General features: G+C 41.1%; 2 protein-coding genes across 5 annotated transcripts in view; one reads left to right on the top strand and one right to left on the bottom strand.

Annotated features, from left to right (window-relative positions):
* The first annotated feature begins 2,924 nt into the window (after positions 1-2,924).
* upf2 (UPF2 regulator of nonsense mediated mRNA decay) lies at positions 2,925-21,288 on the top strand. 4 transcript variants are annotated; one of them, XM_020613314.1, is made up of 21 exons: positions 2,925-3,017; positions 3,963-4,331; positions 6,177-6,956; positions 7,043-7,203; positions 7,338-7,529; positions 7,617-7,766; positions 8,309-8,412; positions 8,646-8,731; positions 9,297-9,405; positions 9,761-9,874; positions 10,146-10,262; positions 10,914-11,303; positions 11,675-11,950; positions 12,608-12,791; positions 14,705-14,859; positions 15,172-15,276; positions 15,527-15,625; positions 16,240-16,413; positions 17,907-18,048; positions 18,488-18,608; positions 18,713-18,994. In XM_020613314.1, exons 2-21 carry the CDS (start codon positions 3,964-3,966, stop codon positions 18,795-18,797), a joined length of 3,912 nt encoding a protein of 1,303 aa, XP_020468970.1. In that variant the 5' UTR covers positions 2,925-3,017; position 3,963; the 3' UTR covers positions 18,798-18,994. The 4 variants fall into 4 exon arrangements, with proteins under 4 accessions (XP_020468970.1, XP_020468972.1, XP_020468969.1 ...); XM_020613316.1 differs by lacking the exon at positions 18,713-18,994 and adding an exon at positions 19,559-21,288 and having other exon boundaries at positions 2,938-3,040; XM_020613313.1 differs by having other exon boundaries at positions 2,938-3,040.
* A 2,640-nt stretch (positions 21,289-23,928) lies between these two features.
* Positions 23,929-26,964, bottom strand: part of proser2 (proline and serine rich 2) — a 9,133-nt gene continuing 6,097 nt past the window's right edge. The window contains exon 5 of the mRNA XM_020613327.1: positions 23,929-26,956. Coding sequence (XP_020468983.1) covers positions 26,507-26,956 — 450 coding nt within the window. The 3' untranslated portion in view covers positions 23,929-26,506. The remainder of the gene's footprint in view (positions 26,957-26,964) is intronic.

A 26,964-nucleotide genomic window follows, 5' to 3' on the forward strand; every position in this document is an offset into this window, starting at 1 on the left:
CTTTGCTCAACAACATGAATGTCTGTGCTTGAAGAGAAACCGAAGCTCATCACATTGGCACCGGACTTTTTCAACTGCTGAAATGAAAACCAAAGTCTGTGTTAACTTGATGCAACTAAAAAAAACAGACAGTACCATCTTGTTTTCATATAAAGCAAAACATTCACAACTTTTTTTCAAATGACTTTCACATAGACGGAGGCAGGAGTTAAGGTACTGTTGCTGTTGATGGATTGATCCAAAGGACATTTTCTGTCAAAGACTCTTCCAGCAAGGCACCAAAGTTTCATCTGCTGCTGGAGACAGACTACCATGAAAACAATAGTAATAATAGTCAAATACTCATTGTAATTTTTTGCTGGTTCTGTGTGAGCAACAGGAAAAATGGCAGCTCAGTCCACACAACCCCAACAAAATGTTTCATCATAGCACACCATCTACTCTGTTTTTCTGCTTATTGAAGCTCAGACCAGCTAGTGTTGAAAAGAAACTGATGAGAATCTCTCAAGTCTAATGGATTTGTCTAAGCAAGTTGTCTGCCAGATGTTTCTAGAAAGATAGTCAAACCTTTTGTCAAGCTGTTTCCATCCTGCAGCCAATCATCCAGAATTTCCATAAGTGTTGTCTAATGCACAATTTGGAGCCTATTTAGAAATGACTGAGTAAAGCAGCAGCATTAAGATGGTAACACAAGAAGGGAGCACCTCAAGCTAACCTTTTTATTGTTGCATTTACTTCCTGAAGACATTCTCAAAGAGTTTTACATCATTTATTAGTTGGTGAGTTACTGAAAAAAAAACTCCATAAGCCAACAGACTTGTTAGCACCATTGCTAATAGGACAATAATGTAAGTTCACAAAGCTGTATTTGTACTTTGTCTCCTGTCTCTGAACTATTTGTCCTCTTTTGTGGAACAGTTTACACTCAGAAAGAAATGGAATAGTGCAACACGGCTAATAAACTGGTTTTCACAAAGACAGTTTGCTATTGGTGAGCAGCACAATTTCACAGTCGTTGAACTAAGTGCAAAAGCTGCATGGATTTACATCACGCCTGTGAGGAGACTGGTTTTGCTGTTTCAGATGATAGTGTGACGAAACCTTTAAACAGAACAGCGATCAGACAGCAGCAGTGTGGGCTCAGACTTTTTTGTTCAGTAGGTTTTTCTTGTTCACAACATTTCAGTTTCTTAGTGTTATTCAGTGCTAGATTTTTCTTTATTTTGTAACCATTTTTGAAAGATCCTTTTAGATTTTGATGACTTGCTGTGTGTGAGGAATCTATTCCCATCCACCTAATGCATTTACTGATTTCTACTGTGTTTTTCTTTTTTTGTTTTCCTTTTGAGAGACATCAGATACATACCTCCAAGAGGTTGCCTGAGCCAAAGCCTTGGTCATGGTGCCAAGACGTTCAGTCAGGTCACATGAAGATCACAAGTGACGGGCAGGCAGTGTACATTTCAAAGGTCAAATCAGTGACTTGAAACCACAGTATGATTGATCCCAGCTGTGTATGTAATATTTTAAACATGATAACCACAGTCAGACATTTTACTGCTGAAATAAGACTCCAGTCCTACAGTGATGTTTCACTACAGGAACCAGCAAAGTGTCTTTGGATGGACAAGATAATGCGTGCATCTGTGGTGCACTGCAGCTTGAACCACATATGGTGGGAATGTACCATGACAGAAATTCACTCTTCTATGCTGAATGTGTTCAGTTTGCTGAATAAAAGCAGATTTAGTGACACTTCTACTGTTTGAATTGTTTCTTAAAGACACCTGAAAACATGATGAAGGCTCCAACTAGACACTGCCTCTTGTGAGGGATTATAACCACAGATTTAATCATAAAGAATGCATTACCATTTTTGTTTTATCTAGAGTAAATCAGTAACAAGGGTCATATAAAAATGAATAAAATTGCATTTTGCTCTGAATTTCAGCGAAGTAGCAGTATAAAGGGGAACAGAATGGAAATACTCAAGTAAAGTACAATTAGCTCAAAATGGAACTTATAGTAAGCACAGTATTTGTGTAAGTGTATATTCCACCACTGCAGATGTGCCTTGTTTAGGACCTGTCATGTAGCTACAGGCTGTAAACTCAGAGACACGCCCTAAGTTAAAATATAGCACTAACAAGTCAGTAAATCTTCTGTAGGTTAACTATGTTCATTTAATAAAACTACACCTAAACTCTAGTTTTCCCATGAACAGCTCTTCTGTCCAGCTTCTCCATAGCTCTGAGCTGAGCTTTCAGTACTACCATTATATATCATTTACACTGGAAACAGTAAACCTGGTTCACACAGAAAGTGGCTGTACTGGAAATGAATGAATGAATGGAAAGAGGGTATGTAAAAATACCTGAAGACTCATGAGGAGGAAAAAGTGAAAGCTGCTGTAAAACAACCTCACAAGAAGATGCTCTGTTTCTACTGAAGGTCTGTTTTAATTTCAGCCAAATTACATGGGTACTTTTCATCTACCACCTAATATTGAAGAAAATGTATTCTTAAAAATCACTCATTCATATCACGAATTTGTATTAATTTGATTCTGAGGACATCTGTACTCTGCACCATTTGCATTTATCAGTGAAGAATTGCACCCACATTGTTTACAGGATAAAGATTTTGTGTTTGGAGGTTGTTGCACTATGTAATCACCAAGCACATGTAAAATATAAAAAGCATTACAAAAATATAAAATTATTACTATTATTGTTGTTGTTGTTATATTTTAGCCAAGCTATCACCATTCTGGCACTGGTACGTGAGAAGCCTTAAGCGTTGCCCGTGGATGTGACACAATTTTAATATACTAAAATATACAGTTATTTATGGGTTAAATAATAGTGCAATAATATTAAACTGCTCAATAAAAGAAAGTCAATTTACATTTAAAAAAGTGTAACTTAATACAGACATTTTCAGTAAGGCATAACGTATGGCACCAACATTAGAGGGTCCTTCGGTGGTTCACACGGAAGCTAACGCTAATGACCGATGTAAGTTCTGCTACTGTTAGCAGGTAAACATCTTCTAATATCAATATACAGTAATGGGAATAACCACGCGCAGGCGTTTGTACTGTATGCTAGTATAAAATTACACCCTCGCAATTTGATACACACTAACTGTTAGTTTAACACTGTGAAAACATTTGTTTACATTGGTTTCTGTTCCTCCATTCAAGTGGCCTAGCTAAACGCGTTAGCTGTGCTAATACTAACTCTTGGTTTTGTTGTGCATTTGTGTGCAATCGTTACATCTAACACGTCACTGTCTGCACAACACGGCAGAATGGACTCTCTTTCTTAAAGATAAATATTTAACTAACTCGTCAGCTATATTATTTACATAAAATAAAGCTAACGTCTCTATGCTAAACAGGGCAGTTCGGCTAAGTGGCTAACGAGATATGTTTCCAACACAACTGCAGCTCGGGTGTGTGTCAGACAAATATTAACGGTAGAATAAATGGCTGTGTAATTAAATGTAGCATTGCTCTCATCTGTTGTTTGAAACATGGATCTACGTTGACAGCAGTAAGTTAATATAGAAATAATTTGAACGCGTCTCTCGCTGTATGTTCCCCCTTCTGCTCCATTAGGAATTGGGAAATTACAGTACAGTTTAAGAATTATAGTGAATGACTTGGATTTTATTTAAGAGTCGTGTCATTTTCTGGCCTACCCCTCATGGTATTATAAAACATCAACTCTTAACAAAACAATCCTTCCACCATGGATAGAAAAACAACCGGTAGCTATTTTGATAGGTGATTAATTGTTAAAGTAATTTGAATGCAAAAAATATCCATAAAAATAATGTTTCAGTCTCTCTCATATAAACAGTTTAAAGATGTTTCCTTTGACTCTTACTAATTTTGGAAATACCTTCACAACAGCAGTGAGTGGTTTTAACCACCTTATCACGTTGTCTTTCCATAGTATGCCTGCTGAAAGCAAGCGCTCAGTAAACATGGATGAGAAAGACGTTTGTTCCTTCAATAACAAGGAAAAAGAGAAGGATAGAGATAGTGAGAGAAGACCAGTATCTGCTCGAGACAAGGCTAAAGATGAAGCCAAAATGAGTGGTAAAAAAGACAATGTCAAGGAGGAGAAGAGAAAGCGCCTAGAGGAGGAAAAGAAAAAGAAAGAGGAAAAGGACAGAAGGAAGAAAGAGGAGGAAAAACAGAAAGCGGAGGAGGAGCAGAAGAAGAAAGAGGAGGAGGAGAAGAGACAGCAGGAGGAGCAGGAGCGGAAGCTACAAGAGGAGGAGGCCAAAAGACAACGTGAGGAGGAAGCAGCTCTGCTGAAGTAAGTGATGGTGAACATTGCTGTTGTAACATCTTTGTAAATCCTCTTTTTACTGGTGGTATCCCTCCATTTAATCATCACATTTTGGACTTTTATGGAGCATCAAATTCAGTCATCATTGCCTTTTTCAGTTGCTTTTTCAGAACTACTAAAAAGTAATTCAGCATTACTTTTTATGGTGCAAATTAACCTTACATAAAATCAGTATATCCTCTCTAATAGTACAGGCATGGCAGGCCACCATGCTTACACAACAGGCCGATTTTTACACACACACACACACACACACACACACACATACACATATACATATACATACACATATAAAGCATTCAGCTAAGATACTGCGCAGGACCCTCAAGCTCACCGTGTCTCTTTCCTGCTCCAATCTGATTTGCTGCTGACAGCTCTGGTAAGAAAAATGAACAAACCTCAGAATGCATGAAAAACATCAACAAGTGTGACCTCAGAATACCGCTTTTAATTGATTGTATATGTACCCTGAGGTTAATGGAAATGAGGCATTCCTTTCACTGACTCACCCAGGTTTCTCTAAGTTACTGTAAGTTTGTGATATTTTCTTGTGGAACCGCACTGTCACTGTGTTTGTCTCTTGCCTGCACTTTCAGTATGCTGCACCAACATTACGATGTGTCAGTAATTAGTGCCATTGTAATAGTTTAACATAACGTAATTGATCACTAAGTAATCATCACAGGACAAATCAGCTATTATTGCTAACATGAGCATGGCATCACCTAAGCAGAGGAAAGCAAGGGATGCTCAACCGGAAATATTAATGTTTTTCTCCAAAAAATGCAGATGCAAATAAAGATGAGGAAGAGAGGAGAGGTAGAGAAGTAGTAGGTAGAGGGGGGCAGAAGGATGGCGGCGAGGGCTCCGCTGTTAGCATAAGCATCGGTGACACAGGTATACAGGCTACAAGTCGAATGATAGAAGCAAACAGACCATCTGGTTGGGACCCAGAGCTGGGGGAGAATTTTCATACATTGATGCCATGGTGAAATTTTTCCAATGCCAAGAAAAATTAAGTGCACACTGTGCTCATGATGAGAAAACAAGCAGTTTGTTTCAAATTGCATTTTGCACCAACATGAGAGTTTATTGTGGTTTTATGATTTGATATATTTCATTATGCAGATTTTGTCTTTTTAATTCACTTATTTTTCTTAAAGAATGTTTGTTCTGACTTCTTAGACTGTGAAGTAACTGGTAGCTTTAACGGTAATTTTATTATATTAATAAGTATACCACTTGGTAAATGGTCTTATACTTGTATAGCGCCTTTCTATGCTTTTACAGCACACTCAAAACGCTTTCACATTATTCGGCCATTCACCCATTCGCACTCGCAAGCATTCACGCATTCACACACCGGTGACATCACCGGGAGCAACTGGGGGTTCAGTGTCTTGCTCAAGGACACCTCGACATGTTGACTGGACAAGCCGGGAATCGAACCGCTAATCCTCTGGTTAGGAAACGACCCGCTCTACCTCCTGAGCCCAACTTATATTAAGTTATATTAATACTCTCCTTGACTTATGTGACCATTACATGGAAATGACCAACCAGAAGTCTTGAGTTGGGTGAGAAATAAATAACCAAAAACCTCTGTCATCCTCTTGTCACTGTACCTGAAAAATTTCATGGGGGAAACACTGATAAATAATCCTATATGGCATGTCTGGTTAAGACAAGTAGTGACTTTGTCAAAGCTGCATCCAGACAGCCCGTGTACTAATTACTTGACACTCAAGAAAGTCAAGCAAGTCTCTCTTACGTTCATTATTTATCTTTCTCCATTTTACCTAATTTCTGCAGAGAAACGGAGGAGGCGCATCAGCTGCACCAGGAGGCCTGGGAGCGCCATCAGTGCAGGAAAGAACTTCGCAGCAAGAACCAGAATGCCCAAGAGGGTCGGCCTGAAGAGGCCTTCTTCAGCCGACTGGATTCCAGCCTTAAAAAGAACACTGCCTTTGTCAAGAAGCTACGTACACTTACTGAACAGCAGCGAGACTCGCTTTCTAATGACTTTGCTTCATTGAACCTCAGCAAGTACATTGGCGAGGCTGTGAGCTCTGTTGTGGAGGCCAAACTGAAGATCTCTGACGTAGGCTGTGCTGTCCATCTCTGCTCCCTCTTCCACCAGCGCTATGCTGAGTTCGCTCCTTTGCTGTTACAAACATGGAAGAAACACTTTGAAGCAAGGAAGGAAGACAAAGCGCCCAATGTGAGCAAGCTGCGCACAGACCTGCGCTTTATTGCTGAGCTCACCATCGTTGGCCTCTTCACAGATAAAGAGGGTCTTTCGCTGATTTATGAGCAGCTGAAGAACATTATTGGGACCGACCGGGAGACACACACTCATGTGTCGGTGGTAATCAGCTTCTGTAAGCACTGTGGGGACGACATTGCTGGTCTGGTTCCCCGCAAGGTGAAACTGGCAGCTGAGAGATTTGGTTTGGCCTTCCCTCCAAGCGAGATAATCAGCACAGAGAAACAGCAGCCCTTCCAGAACCTTCTACGAGAGTACTTCACATCACTCACCAAACACCTGAAGAAGGACCACCGGGAGCTGCAGAACATTGAGAGGCAGAACAGGTAGGTATATTTTCACCGTTTTTCTCCACAGGGGATAGTGTTGTTGTTCACTATGTGAAGACCTCTTAACATTTTCTCCTCTTCAGGCGTATCCTACATTCCAAAGGGGAGCTGAGTGAGGACAGGCACAAGCAATATGAAGAGTTTGCCACTTCCTACCAGAAGCTGCTGGCCAACACTCAGTCCCTGGCTGATCTGCTTGATGAAAACATGCCAGAGCTACCTCAGGACAAGACTGTGCAGGAGGGTCTGTTGATTAGAAGTTACATTGAAAATACTCTCTTAAGGATATAAGATACGTGTTTGTATTATGAATGAAGTCAGATAGTGATTCCAAGTGTGTTTTGTGTATATGACATTGTCTCTTCTCCGCTCTCTCAGAACATGGCCCTGGCATTGACATTTTCACCCCCGGTAAGCCTGGAGAGTATGACCTGGAGGGGGGGATCTGGGAAGATGAAGATGCTCGTAACTTCTATGAGAACCTTGTGGATCTGAAGGCCTTTGTCCCCGCCATCCTCTTCAAGGACAACGAGAAGAGTAGCCAGGGCAAAGACAAGGATGATGCCAAAGGTATATGTAATAAATCCACAGACAGATGAAGAAAGAGGCTCACACAGAGCTTTATTCTGACTGTGCTGATGTTTCTGGCTGGTTCAGATGGCAGAGAGGGGAAGGATGCAGCCAGCACCACAGAGGAGCTGGAGCTGGAGCTGGAGGCTCTGGACATCACAGATGAACCTCTTGAACTGGAGGGACCAGACGAGGCAGAAAACGAAGAACTGGCCAAAAAACTGCTGGATGAGCAAGGTAAACATGAAAAGCACCTCCATACTTAAACATGATACCATACTCAAACTTTAATTTTGAAGTCACAGAGACGATATTACCAGGCCAGGTAACAGTTTGATAACACTTCAGTCTAAATTAAATGTTGTCATGTAAAAACTACAACAGCACAAGCTTCAGTGAGCACAGAAATAGATTAGATATATACATCAGTTGTGGCCCCTGTACATAATATCAGATACCTTCTGATAATAATACAATACAGTGAAACAGACATGATAGAAATGGAAAAGAACATCATAATATAAATTTCCGATAATAACTTTATATCAGTAATATAGTATTATTCTATAGTGATACAGGTACTAGAAAGTACTTTGCATGTTAGATATGTTACTACTATTTATGCTATTGCTTCCAAAATAATAATACAAAATGTTCATTTATTACATTTCTTATAAAGTGAGCTTTTCTGTCCTCACTCTTTATTGTGTAGTCACTTTTTTGCAGTGTGAACGTTATTTTAAGTGGATTTTCATTTCATTTCATTTTTACATGTGTAGAACAAGAGGATGAGGAGGCCAGCACAGGGTCCCACTTGAAGCTAATTGTGGATGCCTTCATCCAGCAGCTCCCCAACTGTGTCAACAGGGAACTCATCGATAAGGTGATGACAAACAAACTAGAATGCTTATTGTGGTGTACATGTTACTTAATGTCTGGCGGTGCCCTTGCTTTGGGGCATAAACAGAAGTGATGCTGTGTAGGTATGTTGGCCATGTTTCCACCTGACCTCTGAACTTACATATGATACAGTGTTACACATGACTAGTGGCAGGACACTCACAAGTACAGAATTTTGAATCTTTAAATTTATGAGCACTGCGTTGTCCTATGCAGGCTGCCATGGACTTCTGTATGAACATGAACACCAAATCTAACAGGAGGAAGCTTGTGCGAGCCCTCTTCACCGTCCCCAGGCAGAGGTAAACTTTGGTCTTCATTCTTCAAGCTACACTTATCAATATTTTTGTAATAACAGTGGATCAAGTGATTGTAATGTAAAAGGTGTTGCCACAGAGAATTATCAGCCTCAGTAATTTCCTAACTATACACGATATACGTATGTTAGGCAACAAAGAACAAAACAAAAAAATAGTGCATTTGCGGGGGACTATTTTCAGCAGCGGATGAATCCACATTTGATCTTTATGGAGAGTTTGGCAGCAGGACAGTGTGTGTGGGACAAAGTCAAAATCTACTGGAATGTGTGTTCATGGTGATGAAGGGACATGTTACCCAGTGCAGCAGTGTGGTCTCTCCTCTGTGGCTCAGAGGAAGACAATACATCAGGCACTGGATACAGTAATACTTGCAGTACGATCAATTATTATAAATGACTGGGTTTGGTCTCTTCATGGGGCGTGACATTAAGAAGCATATAGAATATTGCCAGCCTTATCTGGTACCTTTAAATGCCACGAGAGGTTGCTATCATCATAGTGGATGCACTGAAGGTCAGTGACACATTGACACTGTCTTCTCTTCCAGGTTGGATCTTCTGCCCTTCTACTCCCGCTTGGTGGCAACTCTGCATCCCTGCATGTCAGATGTGGCTGAGGACCTCTGCTCCATGCTGAAGGGAGACTTCAGGTTCCATGTAGGTTCTCTGTTTGCTGTGTCTCTTGAATAATTCACTTACTTTGATTGTAACTAAATAACACCAGTTTGCACTTGAAATAATTGACTAAACAAGCCTAAACTCAGACACTAAAAATCAAATGAATTTGGTGGAAGTTGTGGCTTGAAGGACTGAGGTTATTCTTGTCATTTACTGTCTCTGTTTTCTTACTTAAACTGTTTGACCCACCTTTTTTGACTTTTCATTCTTTGAAAGTTGATATTGGTGTCTGCAGGAACAAACTAGCAGGACTCTGTTCTTTCTATGACTATAATATGAATGACAAACTTGAATTTGTTCAGTAATTTCGTTATGCTAATGTTTGTGCTTTTAGATTCGGAAGAAGGACCAGATCAACATTGAGACAAAAAATAAAACAGTCAGATTTATTGGGGAACTGGCCAAGTTCAAGATGTTCTCCAAAACAGACACACTTCATTGTCTTAAGGTGGGTGAGAAGTCGCTGCCTGAGATGTGGGGCTTTGTTTCCTCTGGGCTGATCAGTGCACATGTGTTTAACTGGAAGTCTGTGAATGATTTGGTTTTGTTTGTTTTGTGGTTTATTATTACAACATTGTTCTGTGGATTCATTTGTTGATTCATTAGCTCCTCTCTTTTCACCTCTGGCTGGACAGTATGGGGACAGTGTTTGGAGGTTTTAATAAGAAAATGCACCTGAAACTAAAATAATAAATGTGTTTATCTGACTGACTCAACAGATGCTGCTGTCTGATTTCACCCATCACCACATTGAGATGGCCTGCACACTGCTAGAGACCTGCGGCCGCTTCCTCTTCAGATCCCCTGACTCTCACCTTCGTACCAGCGTCCTGCTGGTTAGTGCACATCATTACCGCAGTGGGTCATGTGGGTCAAAGCAGAAGACAGTAATACAATACAGAAAAGAGTAGTGGAGCTAGAGAAGTAGAGTGGGGACACACATTACGATTGCAGAGCTGACTGTGAGGATGATTTGGACAACAAAGTAGCTGTTACTTTACAATCCATTTGATCAGGTTTTAATCCAAGTGCATCTCACTCTGATGAAGTTTGTTTCTCTTCCAGCTCTTTCTCTAGATTTTGCAGTTCACTGGCCCTCATCTGGCCAAATTTAGTGTTTATCCTTTGGGTCTTTTCCTTTTCTACCCTGTGTGTTAAATAAACTATTATGGCTAAAAGTTTTTAATGACTGAAATCCTAGCCGGCTAGGTGTGGTGTTTCTCTTTTCACACAGTTGTTATTTGTGCCCTTTTCTGTTTTCCACAACTGTTTGGTAGAAACATGTTTTGTTTGGCCAGTTTTTGTAGGTTTTCAGCGAGTCTATCTGCAACTTAACAGAACTTAACATTTAATGTCTGGCTATGTAACACACTGACTGTATGGTGACAGGTTTTTCATCCTGCTTTTCAGTGTGACCATTTACTATTGGTAATATAAGCTTATTATATGATATGATTGTTTTTTTTAATGATTTTCCTGTGTTTCAGGAGCAAATGATGCGTAAAAAGCAGGCACAGCATCTGGATGCCCGCTATGTGACCATGGTGGAAAACGCCTACTACTACTGTAACCCTCCACCCATGGAGAAGACGGTGAAGAAGAGGAGGCCACCGCTGCAGGAGTACATCCGCAAGCTGCTCTACAAGGACCTGTCCAAGGTCACCACAGAGAAGGTTCTGAGGCAGATGCGCAAGCTGCCCTGGCAGGACCCTGAGGTCAAGAGCTATCTGATCTGCTGCATGGTCAACATCTGGAACGTCAAGTACAACAGCATCCACTGTGTGGCCAACCTGCTGGCTGGCCTAGTGGCCTACCAGGAAGACGTGGGCATCCATGTTGTGGATGGAGTGCTGGAGGACATTCGGCTGGGCATGGAGGTAAGAGGAGAGAAAATATCATAGCTGAAATTATCGAATGGTCCTCTGTGGTAGTATTCGTGGATTAAAGGATTGAATTGGACTGATGTGTACTCCATTTGAAGTCAGTTAAATCAAATATCACAAGAAAGGAATTGATTCCCAAAAAGTCCTACAGTCCCTTACTATCATTGATAATCTTTCAGTTTTGTGCCTGTGACTAAAGCACATTTACTCACGTAGTATTTCTGCTAATTTATGTTAATAATAAAAATTCAGTAATTTATGATATAATTGTATAAATCAAGTACATTAATTTTTTTGTATTTTTAATGCAGGACTTGAACTGGTCTCAGAGCATTTTTACAGTGTATATCTATGATCATTTCCAGGTCAACCAGCCAAAGTTTAACCAGCGGCGGATCAGCAGCGCAAAGTTCCTGGGTGAGCTCTACAACTACCGCATGGTGGAGTCAGCCGTCATTTTCCGCACCCTCTTCTCCTTCATCTCCTTTGGGGTCAACCAGGATGGCAGCCCCAGCCCCTTGGATCCTCCAGAGCACCTGTTCCGCATCCGCCTGGTCTGCACCTTGCTCGATACCTGTGGCCAGTACTTTGACAGAGGCTCCAGCAAGAAGAAGCTGGACTGTTTCCTCATATACTTCCAGGCATGTCTGCTCGCAATTCCTCTCAAGTCCCTGTCTTTAGTTTTGAATTCTCCATCTGTCATTGATTTCACTCATTTCTTTCAGTGGTGGAAAGTGAGTTCATTTATTCAAGCATGGTGTTAAATACAGTTTTGAGGTACTGTTTCCCACTTCCAGTTGAGTAAAGGCATTATAAAATGAAACTCTATAGTATTATGAGTGCATGTGTTAATAGTACATCCTGTGATTTTTGTAAAGTGTGACAGCAGGGGGCGCTGTTGCACCGATATTATTTTGTATGAGTTATTTAATCTTTAAAATGGATGAAAGAAAAGAGAAGTACTTGACAGTATCTGATTGTTGCATATGTTTGTTAACTCAGTAGCAGGAGTTACTCTGTCTTTAAGGTACTTGGCAGTTTGGTCACCTTTTGGAGAATCTGCCAAAATCTGCCAGCTCTTCTGTAGATTTAGTCTGTCTCAGAGTCTTCTGCGTCTTCAACTAATCCCAGACTGACTCCATGCTGTTGAGATCAGGGCTCCGTGGGGGCTAGATCATCTGTTAGTCTCCCCAGGGGCTGCCATTTTGCCCAGGGCACTCTAGCAAAAGAGGTGATGGCTCTCAATACTTTCTAGTCAGTTAAAGGTTAAATAAATAAAATGATATGTTTTTTTACAGCGTTACATCTGGTGGAAAAAGAGCGTGGATGTTTGGACCAAGGACCACCCCTTCCCCATCGACATTGACTACATGATCAGCGACACCCTGGAGCTGCTCAGACCCAAGATGAGGCTCAGCTGCTCCCTGGAGGAGGCCACCAAGCAGGTCACCGACCTGGAGAGGGAAGTGCTCGTCAAACTAGGTAGGAGCGATTCAGTGTATGTAGATCCTAGAATGAACACTTTTCTGTATCCGGTGTGTACTGAGTAATGACAAAATATGCGAACGATGTAAATGCTTGTGTAGTAGCCAGTTTCTCCAGTTGAGCTGCTCTCTGTCATCCCAGTTGAGCTGCATTCCCTGGTGTGTAGGTCAACGACAGGGCTGCTTTCGTTGTCACTTTGTTTTATCTGTCAGACAGGTTTAGCCCAGCCAAACACACATACACTCACTCAGAGGGCCCAGTCAGTTTTAGCGATGAATGAAATGAATGACGTCCATTGCAGAGTTTCCCTGTGCGTAGAGTCAAATTTTGGTGGCTCGCCCAAATAGATTTAGCACCACCCAAAATGTGATTGATGTTTTTGTGTTGTTCTTTTCTTTTCAAACTTTAGGATGACGTAATTAATTATTTATGCAAAAATGCCAAACATTCTTTGGTTCCAGCTTCTCAAATGTGAAAATTTGCAGATTTTATTTGTTTTATATCTTTGTAAACTGAAAATCTTTGGGTGTGAGACAGAAACAAGCAGTTTGCAGATGCCATGGTTTCACCATATTTTATACAGCAAATGATAATGGTAACTTGTGTCATCATCTCTGATGTCCATCATGATTAAATGTAAGTAAGATCTGGGCTCTGCTGCACAGTGTTATTTGAATTTTCATAAGAAAAGAACCAAGGTGTGGGCAAGATGGGGAGGAAGGAAATGTTTGTGTAGCAGGTGTCTCTCCCTCTGCACCCTGCATAGCTTGACCCGACAGCAGAACAGGAACACTGGCTGTGTTTAGTTTCAAGGTGTAGACTTGGAATGTTCATAAAAATGTAAACCTCAGCTCCACCCTCAGAGAGCATGACACTGCTGTAGTGACCGCAGGCCGTGGCAGTGTTTGTTTGTCAGTTGTGGAAGAAATGCTCAGATCACTGCCTGAAACAAAATGGTTCGCAACCAAGGGGCTGAGACCCTCCAAAGGGTCACAAGATAAAACTGAGGGGTCGTGAGATGATTCATGGGAAGAAAAAAAACAAATAAAAATTTTTATACACAAATTTGTGTTCGTTTTCCGGACAATTCTCTAAACTTTTTCCTAAATATTGCAGAGTTTTACCTCTTTGGGCCTAAAACTGTTATCTAAATAGAATCTGAGAGGTTTAGAGGAGAAATGTGTCTTGGTGGATCTGTTCACAACTCATCTGTAATGTGTCAAGAAGCCACAGCTTGACAAATATCAAAAACAAAAACTTTCAGAACCTCTGATTTAATCTTAACAACACATATTGTAAGATGATCATAGGTCTTTATGTTAAATCCTTAAAGTAATCAGTAAATATGGCTGGTAAATAAATGTAGTGGTGAAGAAGCATAAAATGGAAACACTTAAGTAAAAGGACCTCAAAACTGTCTTTTAGGTACATTTCATGCCAAAATGTTCTTAGTTACATTCCACCTCCGTTGACTGTGTGTCTGTTATGCTCGTGGCTATGTGCGCTTGTGAATCTAAAGTAGTGAGTGACAGAAGGAGGCCCCTGAAGCTAAACGGGGTGCCATTGTTCTACCTTTCATACTTTAACCTGGCTCTTACATTCCTCAGTCCCCGAGTCACACAAGGCCTGAACTTCAGCTTCAGCCGCCCCGGCCTGACTTCATTCTTACTGTCACATGACGTGCTAATTAGACACTGTAACTGGTGCCACATACTGCCCAGGTGGCGCAGTTACACAGAAAAACACACCAATGAGATGCCAATGAGACCTTAAGTTTCTGTATTTGCTGGTCTTACACCTGAAGCTTTTGTTTGCTGCTGTCGGAACCACCTGTGTGATACTGATTCTAAATCCTCTTGATCATTTTTTTCTGCCGAGTATTTTATTTCATCTTGTGTGTTTTCATAAAGGACTGGCCGCGGAGAAGGACGGCCGCTCCAGTGCCATGAGTGAAGGGGAGGTTCTCGATGAGGAAGACGATGATGGCGATGATGAGGAAGAGGGAGGAGCTGAGACTGAGGAGCAGTCGGGCAATGAAAGCGAAATGAACGAGCAGGAAGAGGATGTGAGTCCTCTGCTCATCATGATCTAACTCTCCAAAATGTCATCCTGATTGTCACTGTTGAGTTGGTCAAGTCACATGATTAGTCCACACTCAGAATGACTTGACAAATGATTGTTCTTGTTTGGGTGGAGAAGCCTCTGAAGCTGTACATAGAGATTCACAGGTAACAAAGGGCAGGAATCCACTGCTGAAAATGTCAAAAGCAGCTGATAAAACCATATACTGATGGAGCTGACCAAGGGATTGCTTATATTAAGTCCAAATTTAAAGAAACTGACTGTAAAGTGACTTCTTTTTTTTTTAACCCTGCAGGAAGGGTCTGAGAATGAAGAGGAGGAGAGGGAGGAAGAGGAAGAGGAGAACACAGACTACCTGACAGACTCCAATAAAGAAAATGAGACTGATGAGGAGAACAATGTAAGATGCGAGCACTGTAATCACTATCAGAATTACAGGAGAAGTGATGGTGAATGTTGATACTTGGATTTAGAGACATGGACCAGTGTTTTGAGTACACTGTCATTATCATCCTAAACTTGGTTGTAGAAGCAAGTGAGAGTATTCTTAAATCTAGCTTTAAGAAAACACTGAGTCCATGAGAGAGACAGAGAGTTGTGTTAAATTAAAGATTTGTACATTTGGTTGTGTTCATTTTCTGCCTGTGCAGGAGGTAACCATCCGTGGCGGTGGTCTGAAGCATGTAGCCTGCGCCGAGGACGAGGAGTTCATTCAGGCTCTGGATAAGATGGTGCTGGAGAACCTGCAGGTATGACACCCGAACAGTTTGTACACTGTGTATATCAACAGCGGTGAGGTGCCCACATTGACACCGAAACAGCTTTTGCTTGTTTCTTCCTGTGTATACTGGCCATTAAAAGATTCCTCCATAAAGTTTCAATGTGAGTGATCAGGGACAAAGTCCTCATGTTTTTAATACCAAATTCCCCTTTTGTTTCTCCTCTGAGCTACAGTGGAAGGACAGTAACTCAAAGAGGGCATTTTGTACTAAGAACGCTGGAAGATACCCACCTGATGATATGTCTATCAGACTACTGAAGCCTCATATCGGCTGTTAGAATATTAGCATACACATTTTTCAATATGTTTTTGCACAGAAAAAGGTCTGTAAATTTTGTAACACTTTGTTACAATGGGCTGTTTTATTGTTGATTATGAACAGAAGGAATGATTGCAGAATACAAAAACTGTTTTAGTGTTCCTCTGAACACCTGACTGTTGTTAACAAGACGCACATGAAACATTTATTTTCTTTACACATGATCCTTTATTGTCCTTCACTGATATTTTTCAGTCTGGCATATTCTTCATAAATGTTATCCCTATCTCTGAGTGTGACTGACCTGTGTGTTATCACTGCAGCAGCGTAGCGGCGAGGCGGTGAAGGTGCACCAGCTGGATGTAGCCATTCCCCTGCAGCTGAAGAGTCACCTGAAGAAGGGAGGCGCCGGACAGCCGTGCATGGGAGAGGGGGACACTGACATCTCCGACACCATGCAGTTTGTCATGCTGACACGCAAGGGCAACAAGCAGCAGGTAAATGCATGGAGGGTGGCAGCTGTAGCACCAAAACATTAACAGGCACAGCATAAAGATACACACATAGTTGGCCTATGTGTATCCTACTTTGGGACTGGCTTAAAGTTTACCCTGTGAATCTGGGCTCATGTTAAATGTTGTTGTGGCAGCAGCCAGAATTTTTTTCTTGGAAAGAAAACGTGTTAATAATGATCTTGTGTTACTGTCAGAACTATATATACACCTTTATTCTTGGAAAAAAAGATGATCAGATCCTCTTGAACCACAACTAGTATGAATTAAAATCAACTTTAAATCACATTGGAGTTATAAATGATCCTTAATCAGACAGTATCTGGATGCAGAGAGATGCACGCCCCTACAGTTAAAAGTGTATAATGTTTTACTAACATGATGGTGAAGTCGTGATGTGGGGTGACTTTTATGTAAATGTTAACTAGTCACATCACATTTAAGGAAAGCCTAAGTTTAGAGTAAGAGCAGGGGTTAAGCTTTTTATTTGTGTTTTAGCTTAAGGTTTGGGTTGGAGGCTAAGGAATGCATTGTCCACAAGGGTCCTCACAAATATAGAAAGGTGAGCATGCGTGTGTTAGAGCGAGCTGCAGAAGTGGAATGTGTGGTCTGAGGGCAGAGAGCAGTTCTTGTTCTGTAGGGTGTGTCCAGCTTTCTGCTGGGGCTCAGACGTTTAATAGAGCATTCAGTCCACACAACTGCTCTGTGTATAAAGGAGAGCTGCCAGATACACACAGGTAAAAAAAAACAAAACATCGCCCTTCATATGAAGGTTGGCAACAACACAGAGTATCTTTGTAGCTGTGTTGGTGAGGTGTGTGGATGGAAGATGAAGTTTTATACCTCTGTAAACACACCCTGCCTCCCCAGGTTACTGCTGCAGTGAATGAAAACATCCTGTGTGTGTTGACCATGTAGCATGACCGACCACTCCACACACACAGCTGCTGCTCTGTTGCACAGGACTAGCACTGACCTGCTGTATGAACCTCCAACACTGACATGCTTGGCCTGTTGCTAACTGGCTATCACAACGTGCCCACAGCACAAGGTGCTGTTATCAGATGTCATCTTATGTCTGACCAAATATATCCAGTTGACTGTAGGCAAGGCAAGTTTATTTATATAGCACATTTCCACACACAAAGGCAGTTCAGAGTGTTTAATAGAAATCTGGATCCTATGGAGCATGCAGTGCTGAGATACAGAAAAAGCAACACAACACTGCTTATCTACACAGTTTGAATCTGGATTGCTGTTTGTATTCACTTTTCTCTAAAGTTTAGATGAGATCGCTCTCACATCAGTGTGTTAAGTATGAAGCTATAGCCAGTTAGCTTAGCTTAGCATAAACACAGGAAGGAGGAAACAACTAAACTTTTGTTAAACAAAACTAGAAAAAAAATGTTGCTGTCTTGTTTGCTCTGGCCCTAAGTCTTAGTGTGTCATGTGTCATTGTGTGTGTCTCTGGGCAACAGTATAAGATCCTGAACGTGCCCCTGTCTTCCCACCTGGCGGCGAACCACTTCAACCAGCAGCAGGCTGAACAGGAGGAGCGCATGAGGATGAAGAAACTCACCCTGGACATCAATGAGAGACAGGAGCAGGAGGACTACCAGGGTGCGGTCCGATGACTTGCTGAGCATGTCTCTGTTTTTGTTCACTTTAATGGAACAATCAGAATGTGAAGCATTAACAGTCACATAGGCAGATGAGAGCAGCTCCGGTGCAGAGGAAGCTAATCGATATATTAATGTTGATACTAGATCCACTTGTTTTTTCCTTCAATATTATACATGACATTAAATTGTGAACATTCTTAAAGCAGTAGTTTTGGAAACGTCTTCTTGCAGAGTTCGATAAGGAGATTGGCTGCTGACAGAGTTATCAGTTAGCTTAGCATAAACTAGGAAACAGCTGAGCTGAATAACACTTTGCATCTAAATAATAATTTGTTTGTGTACTCTTGTTTTTGCCATGAAGAAAGTGGTCAAAGAATATTTCTCATCATACTCTTCACTGTGATTGAGCCACTTTGTTTCTGTGCTGTGTGTCACAGAGATGATGCAGTCTCTCGCCCAGCGTCCAGCTCCGGCCAACACCAACCGAGAGCGTCGGCCTCGCTACCAGCACCCGAAGGGTGCTCCCAATGCCGACCTCATCTTCAAAACTGGAGGAAGGTAAGACCCGAGCCCCATCACCACTGTGCTGACACTCTACCCTTGGATAGGGCTTGTTATTTTATAATGAACTGACCCTGCCTCATTGGTATCTCTTTAAACAGAGAGAAAAGAACAAGCATTGAGAGGCGAGACAGACAAGAGAGGACAGACAAGCAGGAGAGAAACCAGAACAGTGTGGCAGAGTAGGCTAGAACAGCTCAAACTGCATCCAAGCCCCATGGAGGACTTGGGTTAAATATCAGCAGAGATGATGCTTCAGCAAGTTGTTTAAAACAAAACAACAGAGAAATAGTTTTGTTGAAAAGTTTGTTTAGATTTTCACTTTTAACTGATGTGGATTTTCAGGTGCTGTTTTTGAAATAAAGATTAACTAAAAGTTTATACTTCGGCCCTAGCAACACAAGTGTCTCTTTCATGCTGCTTTAAAGTGAAGTGATAATACAACATGAACATTTTAGACAGTACAGATGCATTTATAGAGCAACACAAAAGTTGATATGTCAGTGTTGTGTTCACTGAGGCTGCTCCTGACGGGTTCATTCCTCTCTGACAGATTTAAAACTGATCTACAGACAAAAACAAATGTTTAGTTGATACGATTTTGGTGAACAGTGGTAGTCAAAAGCAACAAATATATTGTTTCTTGTAACTCTTTCACAATAAAACTTTTTCACCTGTTGAATGCTTTTAATGTGAAGCAGCAGTAAAAAATGTTGGATTAGTGTTAGCAGCTATATTTAGCTCTGAAATGGCTGTAGGAGAGTAAACGGTGAGGCTGATATCAGCCCAGATTACAAATAGTAACACTGGAGTACGAGCAGTGTCAAGAACAGGGTTTGGTTTAGTGAAATTCCTAACTTCAACCCTAAGCTTCATCCATGACACAGGCTTTAGGGTTGAGAAGTTGCTCAGCAGCTCTACAGTAAATGTCCTGTTATATCCTCCAGGAGACGCTGAACGGAGTCTGGGCCCGGGCTGAGCGCACAAGAGAGAGAATGAATGAGCAAGAAGGAGAGAGAGAAAGAGAAGATCGGAGGGGAAACCGGTCTAAAACGGAACAAGTCCTCCAGACGCCCACTGGTGATGGCAGGACAGACCAAACCCCTGACCTGAACACACACTCTTACCCTGCTGAGGGGCATGGAGCACAAGGAGGAGAAACAAAAGGCGGGAGCTTGAGGTCAGAGGTCAGGGTTCAGAGAGGTAGCTGTCTTTTCTTTTTTGTCTGTTGAATGAAGTGACAAAAAAACAATTGTCTGGACCAAGTACAAAGATGACTGAATTTCTGACCGGCCGACTGATGGCGAGACGGACTGGAGAGCAGGATCGACGGATCGCCTCTCACCGTCACACCAGGTGGGGGAAGAGTGACTCGTATTTAGGAGTTAAAAACCTGCAAGTGGACAACATTTACATGATATGGATATTTTTTGTTTTTTGGACTTAGGAGCACATCTAACGTCTTGCTAAATTGCAAAGTGCAGCAGTGAGAGGGAGATGAAGGGCAGCATGATGAGGTTTAAACACTGGTTGTGTGTTCATAAACTGTTCATCCCGTGATGCAGGCAACAAGATGTTTTGCACACACAGAGGAATTTATCTGGTCAGAAAGATCAAAAAGTGGCTGATGGGACATCACTCTTGTTCTGCTGTTTTTGATTGAGAGTGGTTTGTCACTAAGGCTGCAGCTGAAGATTATTTCCATTATAGATTCATTTGTAGAATATTTTCTTCATTACTTTGCATAGAAAATGGTGAAAAAAGCCCTTTAGTGTCAACCAGATGGATTCAGATTGGTTGTTTGTTTTAACTGAGTCCAAAATCAAAAAAAAAATGTTTTTACTGTCATATATAACAGAAAAGCAGCAAATCTTCAAATAATTTTTAGCTTGAAAATGGCAGTAGTTTATGAAAAAAAGTCTCAGATGAATTTTCTGTCAGATGTTTGTTGCAGCTGCAGGTTTTGCCATGTCACTGCCTTTCTACTGGAGTATGGCACTTCTAAACAGTATGCCCCCCTGTCAAAACAGGGCATATTTTAATTTACAGCACTTGATTTTACTTGTGAATAATTTTCTAACAATTTTCCTAAAAATAACCGGTAACATTTCACACTAATTACAGAGAAAAATGACACGTTCTGGGGCAATGATTTGACTAGGTGAGCTGAACCGATTAATTGATTGGCAGAAAAGTGATCAATAATACTTTACCTTATGCCCTCTCTTTACATTCCAATATTTTCCAGCTACTGTCCTGTAGCTCTTCATCATAATTTCCTAAAAATATTTGGCATTTCAATGTAAAGTGAAACGTTTAGTTGGTACTTAGAGAAATGGAAAGCCTTAATTGGCACAGTTACAAAATACCTGCTCATTACATTTGAGGTTTTAAGGGAAAAAAAAGAACGTTATGTAGTAGGTAATTGAAAGATAGCTCATAATATGATGTCACTATTCACTGGAGTTTCCTAGATAGACCATTTATCAGTAGTAATGGAAGCTGCACACCAAAAACCAGCTCAGAATCAACATATACAATTAGAACAAGAGTCAGTTTCACTTCAGATACTTTTCGATCTCCTTGCCATTCAGACATCTGGGAGATCCGAAGACCTGAGAGAGCATCATGTGACCTGCTTTGTGATAGCATCATGTGACCTGCTCTGTGATGGACACCTGGGAAAAAAAAAGAGTTAGTTTTTGACAATATTCAGCTTGCTTTGATTTGGATTTGTGTTTGTTTTTTTGAAGTGTCTCCTTTAGTGATGACAGTAACTGACTATATTATTGTAGATGAGTTTCATCTGTGAAGTCTTTAGAGAGATAGACCTGCAGTGTATTCTGCTGCATGCACCAGCTCTTTGTACTTTGTAGTAAAGCGTCCAGCAGTGGCTCTAATTTAGTTTCCACCTAGATACAAGACTATTGTATTTTCCCTGCAAGCAAAAAAAATACATCTTTGTGTCACAGCTGATGATAAACAAACATGATCACAATAAATATATGAAGGTGAATGCTGTTTGTGTCGGTCCATAATGTGTTTTGTAGCATGTGTGTGTGAGAGGGTGTGCTTGTTGTTGGTGTCTAATTACAAGGCAGCAAACAGACGTATTCCCTCATTTCCTGCCTGGTCTCTCCTCTAAGCACTGCTTATGTGTAACATGTTGGCCTCCTAGGGGTCCCCCAGCCAAAAACATTTTAGCTGTAGGGGCTCTGTTAACCCCTTGTTATTTCTTTACATGCCCAGAAACCAACCAGCACCCAATGATACTTGATCTATCAAGTATCTTCTGTCTTGATTGATGGAAAGTTCATGATAACTCATTTGTTATTTGCGTTTTTTACTAAAAATACAGAAAATTCACTTTTAGCCACTTCTCAGTGGTGAATATTCGCTAGTTTCTCTTTTTGACAATTTGAGCAAAAGTATTTGGTCCCTTAATTCATCGCTTTGTAGAAGCCTGTTTGGCAGCAGTTACAGCTTCAGTCTCGTTAGGTAAGTCTCTACAAGCTTTGCACACCTGGCTTTGGGCAGTTTATCTCATTCTTCCTGGCAGATCCTCTCAGTCAAATTGGATGGGAAAGGGTCAGGTCTCTGCTGGGTTTCATTCTGGTCTTTGGCTGGACCACTTAGTACAGTCAGAGACTGGTCCTGAAGCTACTCCAGTGTTGTCTGGGCTGGATGTTTCAGGTCATTGTCGTGCTGAAAGGTGAACCGTCACTGCACTCTGGAGCAGATGTTCTTCAAGGATCTCTGTGTATTTGCCTGCATTCATCCTTCCCTCAACTCTGACCAGTCTCCCTGTCCTTGCTGCCAAGAGGCCTCTCCACAGCGTGATGCAGCCACCGTCATGCTTCACTGTAGGGATGGGGTTGAGCAGGTGATGAGCAGCTCATGGTGTCCTCCAGGCACAGAGCTTGGAGTTCTGCCAAAGAGTTCAGTTTTTGTCTGATCAGACCAGAGATCTTTGTCCTCCTGTTCTCAGGCTCCTTTAAATGCTGTCTGACAAACTCCAAGCAGCTTTTACTCTACCATAAAGGGCTTCGTGGTGGAGAGCTGCTGAGATGGTCGTCCTTCTGGCAGATTTTCAGTCTGTACAGAGGACTTTTGAAGCTCTAATCAGTTTGCCACAGCTGGATTTCAGTCAGGTTCTAGACTCATCTTAAAGGTAATGAAATCAAACAGGATGCACATGACCAGAGGTAGGAGCAGCACAGCAAAGGCTCTGAAATCAGAATACTAGTGATGGGACGAAATGACCTTTTCTCGATACAATTCGGTGCACGATATGGTGTGTACGATTTGATTCGGTCACGTTACAATAAAAAAAATGCTGTGATGACGATGTATGACTAGGTAGCACTGGTTTGATGAAGAGCAACCAGATATAGTGGCTTATGGTCCTTTACATTATTTACAAAAAAAATATGATGTCGCTGGTGCATGGAAACCACACGATATATATCGACCGCTAGACAAAACGATACAAAACGTTTTTCTATCTTGATATATGAATTTTGATATATTGTCTTAAGGCCTATTGAATACTTTTGTAAATGGGAGGTTTCAGTTTTTGATGTCTAATAGATTTGCAAAAAGTTCTACAAACATGTTTTACTTTGTGATTATGGGTTATTGATGGGTAAAAGTGGGAAATTCATCAGTTTGAAAGTAAATCAGGATGGTAAAGTGTCCAAAAACTATGTGTACTGTAGGGGCAGCAGCTAGCAAGGCTTCCCTAACAAAAAGGGATTTAGAATTGAATGATGTGTGTATGTGGCATTGCTTCTTTGGACCAGCATGTTTGTTTAACGTCAGGCGGCTCATACACTGAAAAACACACACTGTCCTAATGTAGCCTTCAATCGGCAGCAGTCTGCAAGAAAGAGCCTCAGTGTTGAAGTCCTGTGTAACAGTCTGCTGTCCAGACAGTTTGCTTCTGTGTTGCTGCTGTTCCGCACACATACTGTATGAAATATAGGTAAGGCCAGAAAAACAAAACTTTCTTGAGAGCAAAGAAATGCTTACTTATTGTAGCACCCTTAACATTTCTGCTACAATATCTAAATAATATCCGAAGTATTTTGAGAATAAGGTAACACTTTACTTTAAGTCACCCTATTTTACACATCATCACGTGCACAACCAGCAGAGTGCTCTGTTTAAGTGAGTTAGCGAGACACGCCCCCTCGTCACCTTAAAGCTTCCGCTCAGGTGAAATATTCCACAGACGTAGCCAATCCCTGATGACACGTTACAGTCCAGAGTGAATTCAAGAAAAATGGAAAGAAGTTCAATTATTTATTCTGTTTAATGATTGGCAACAATTCAACTTAAGATATATTCGGCAGAGTATATACAGTATATAAAGTGGACATTATAAAAAGTCAGAAGGTGTAGCAGGCTGTTGTAGCATAGTAGCAGCTCTCACATGGCCACTCAAAGTCCCATTTCCCAAGCACGGATACACTTTTTATTCTTGTTCTATGCAGATCTGTACACGCTGCAAAAAACATCTCCTCACAAAGTAGGGTATGTTATACAGAATGTAGTTATACACTGCATGTAGGCACCATTGGATCCTTCAACATGACTGTAGCTGAACTACAGAGAACCGGAGTCTGTAAACAAAATTCACAAACACATTCACACAGGAGTAGTACTTTGGTACATATGTGTGAAACAAAATATACTTCAAACATTACTGTAGGTGAACTACAGAGGCCGGAGTCTGGATAAAACACACTACACTTACATAAAAACAGATACATGCTTATGCTATTACAACCGTTAAAACACACTTGTCAAAAACAGCACAGTTACCAACAGTACAAATACATAAGTAACCCAGGACGTTTTTCTAGATTCTGTGGTTTTAGTGCTTGTATTATGTACATTCCCATGTGCTCGCCCATCCCTAAAGAGCAGTTTTAAAGTATTCCCTCTGTGTAGTAAAAAAGTACGTGTTCTGCCCACAAAGCCATTCCACAGTTTGTGGTTTGGTGTGGGAGGTTTGTCCATGGAGTAAAAATATCCTGCAGCTCAGCTGAGCGTCCCATCTTCCAAGAATCCCAGCTCCTTTCCTCTATAACTCCTGCACTGTAGCTATTCCAGGACATCAGAGTTATTGGAATGAATGGAAAAATTAGAGAGCAGTTAAAAAGAAATAGAAGTTTTTTCAGAGTGTTTTTCACTTTAGTTACGATATGTCCCCATGCAGCCTCTTATGAACATTTACAGCTTTGGTCATTTCAAACATAATAAAATTGCTCAAGTGAAAAGTGCTTTCAATATTGTTCTTGCCCCAAAGTGCTGTTAGAAATAAAACGCACAGACAAGCTCACTGTTTAAAAAAAAAAATGCCCATAGTAAACAAACAAACCGGTCCAACCAAAAAAAGTCCCCACGTAGCAGAGGTGATAAGGACTTCACAGCCTGTGTATGAATATTAATTTCACTTTAATTAATTTCAATTTTCACTCCTGCTACGAGGAGAGTGACACCATAAATCAAATAACTTAGAGAAACAAAGGCCAGATTTTTCTGAGTTTGTGCTGAGAGCTTGTTGTTTTCAGTTTTTAGCTCTAAATTATTAAAGATTTAATTACAAACTTTTAAAAATACACTTAAATTTAACCATTTATTGTTTTTCTAATTGTCAAATTACTTATTTGCATAATTACTTGCTCATTTGCCTTTTGTCATAATTTTTGACAGATCAATATTTATACTGTAACAAAAACACAATTTACTGTAAATTGCAGGTATAAGGATATGTTTGCAGCTAAAGACAAAGTACAATTTCACCAGGGCCTGATTAACCTGCTGGGGGGGCATGGGGAAAAAACCGAGCTGTGGGCCCCCACTGACCCCCAGGCACGTATTGCCATACAGTTCCCAGAGCCACAGAAACTTATTCTGGATTACTAACATGCCCCAGACTTTGCAACGTGCCAGTTAGTTTATGTCACTTTTATTAAGTACAAGTTTATTTAAAAACTGAAATATTAATGTAAGTAATATATCAAAACTAGATTTTGACCTCATCAACAGATAAGGCCTCAAAATTAGATAAAGGTCAGACACAAACATAAGGTATGTTTCATTTATGTTGTACTTTAGCATACAACCAAACAAATGCCCTTTTTAATAAAAGTGCAACAAATTAACTGTGGCTTTTGAGACCTTGAAGGTTTGGGGCATTGGGGCAGTTGTGCTCTTAATCCAACCTTACTTTTAATGTAAAAACAAAATATAAAATCAATTTAACTTCTAATCTCAGCTACCTTTCCAAAGAACATCCTATGGTAAAGATCTTTGTCCCATTGTAGTTTATTTTGAATCAGTCCCACACACCATCCTGCTGCCAGTAAAACTAAAGTTTCAGAAAAAAATAGTCCCCAATAAATGCACGGATTTCTTTTAACATTTGATGTTTTTAGGAAATGGGGCTTATTTTAAAAAGCCTGGCTATTTACAGTCAGCCTCATTTGTGGCAAACAAAGGTGAGTTTGGAGAGCAAATGTTATTTGATTCCCCCAGGAAGAGGATGCTTCACTTTATAGCATCAGTTAATTCCAGAGTATACAGTATCATGTCCTAGATCAGAGGATAAAGCAGTTTATCCATCAAGACTTCTGTCATCAAAACTGTGTCAGATGGGCCTGCAGTCATGCTTGTTTGTCAGTTTTTTTTTATGGGCAGGAAGTGAGAACTTGCTGTGCAGGTCTGTCACAGGATCCGACTCCATTCCTCTGTAAAAGTAGGTCTCTCTCCAACCACACCTCAGACATAAATGGAAAAACTCTAGAATACCACCTTCACCAGCAGGTCCACACATCAGGGATTGAGGCTCGACAGACGGAGACTGCAGACTAAATTTGCAGAGTTTATCAAGACTCTTTCAGCAGCCCCAGTTTCCTCAAGGCCTCCTTGCGTGATTCGGTCATAGGCCCCCGCCCAGAAAACTGCACAGTGATGCTCTCGGGGCGAAACATGGAGGCGGGTTTCTGCTTGTGATCAGGGGACAAGACTTGAGGTGCTGCTCTCTGGTGAGCACCTTGGATGGTGTGCCGATGAGGTTTTGGAGCAGGGGCTGGAGCTGGAGCTTTGAAACTCCTTGCTGAGCTGTTTGAAGGGTGACTTAACCCAGTGGAAGGGTTGATGTTTTGGCTTTTTCCTCCGTAATGGTTAGGCTCGGTAGGTAGAGGCTCTGATTTTGCAGGGTAGGACTGACTTTTGTCAATATGTGAGCTGAGGATGTCGGGAAGGTCATTCCTGGTCATGGCTACAGGAGCAGGGGTCATGGCTACAGGAGCACGGGCCATGGCTACAGGAGCAGGGGTCATGG

This window comes from Monopterus albus, unplaced genomic scaffold (assembly GCF_001952655.1).
Source record: "Monopterus albus unplaced genomic scaffold, M_albus_1.0 scaffold132.1, whole genome shotgun sequence".
NCBI lineage: Eukaryota > Metazoa > Chordata > Actinopteri > Synbranchiformes > Synbranchidae > Monopterus > Monopterus albus.

What these genes read in the sequence shown, in the direction of transcription:
- upf2 (XM_020613313.1), top strand. Translation starts at nt 3,009, where the DNA reads ATGACCGATGTAAGTTCTGCTACTGTTAGCAG. An exon ending in TGGTGCTGGAGAACCTGCAG is followed by an intron (nt 15,626 to 16,239) that starts GTATGACACCCG and finishes TTATCACTGCAG; the next exon opens with CAGCGTAGCGGCGAGGCGGT. An exon ending in ATCTTCAAAACTGGAGGAAG is followed by an intron (nt 18,609 to 18,712) that starts GTAAGACCCGAG and finishes CTCTTTAAACAG; the next exon opens with AGAGAAAAGAACAAGCATTG.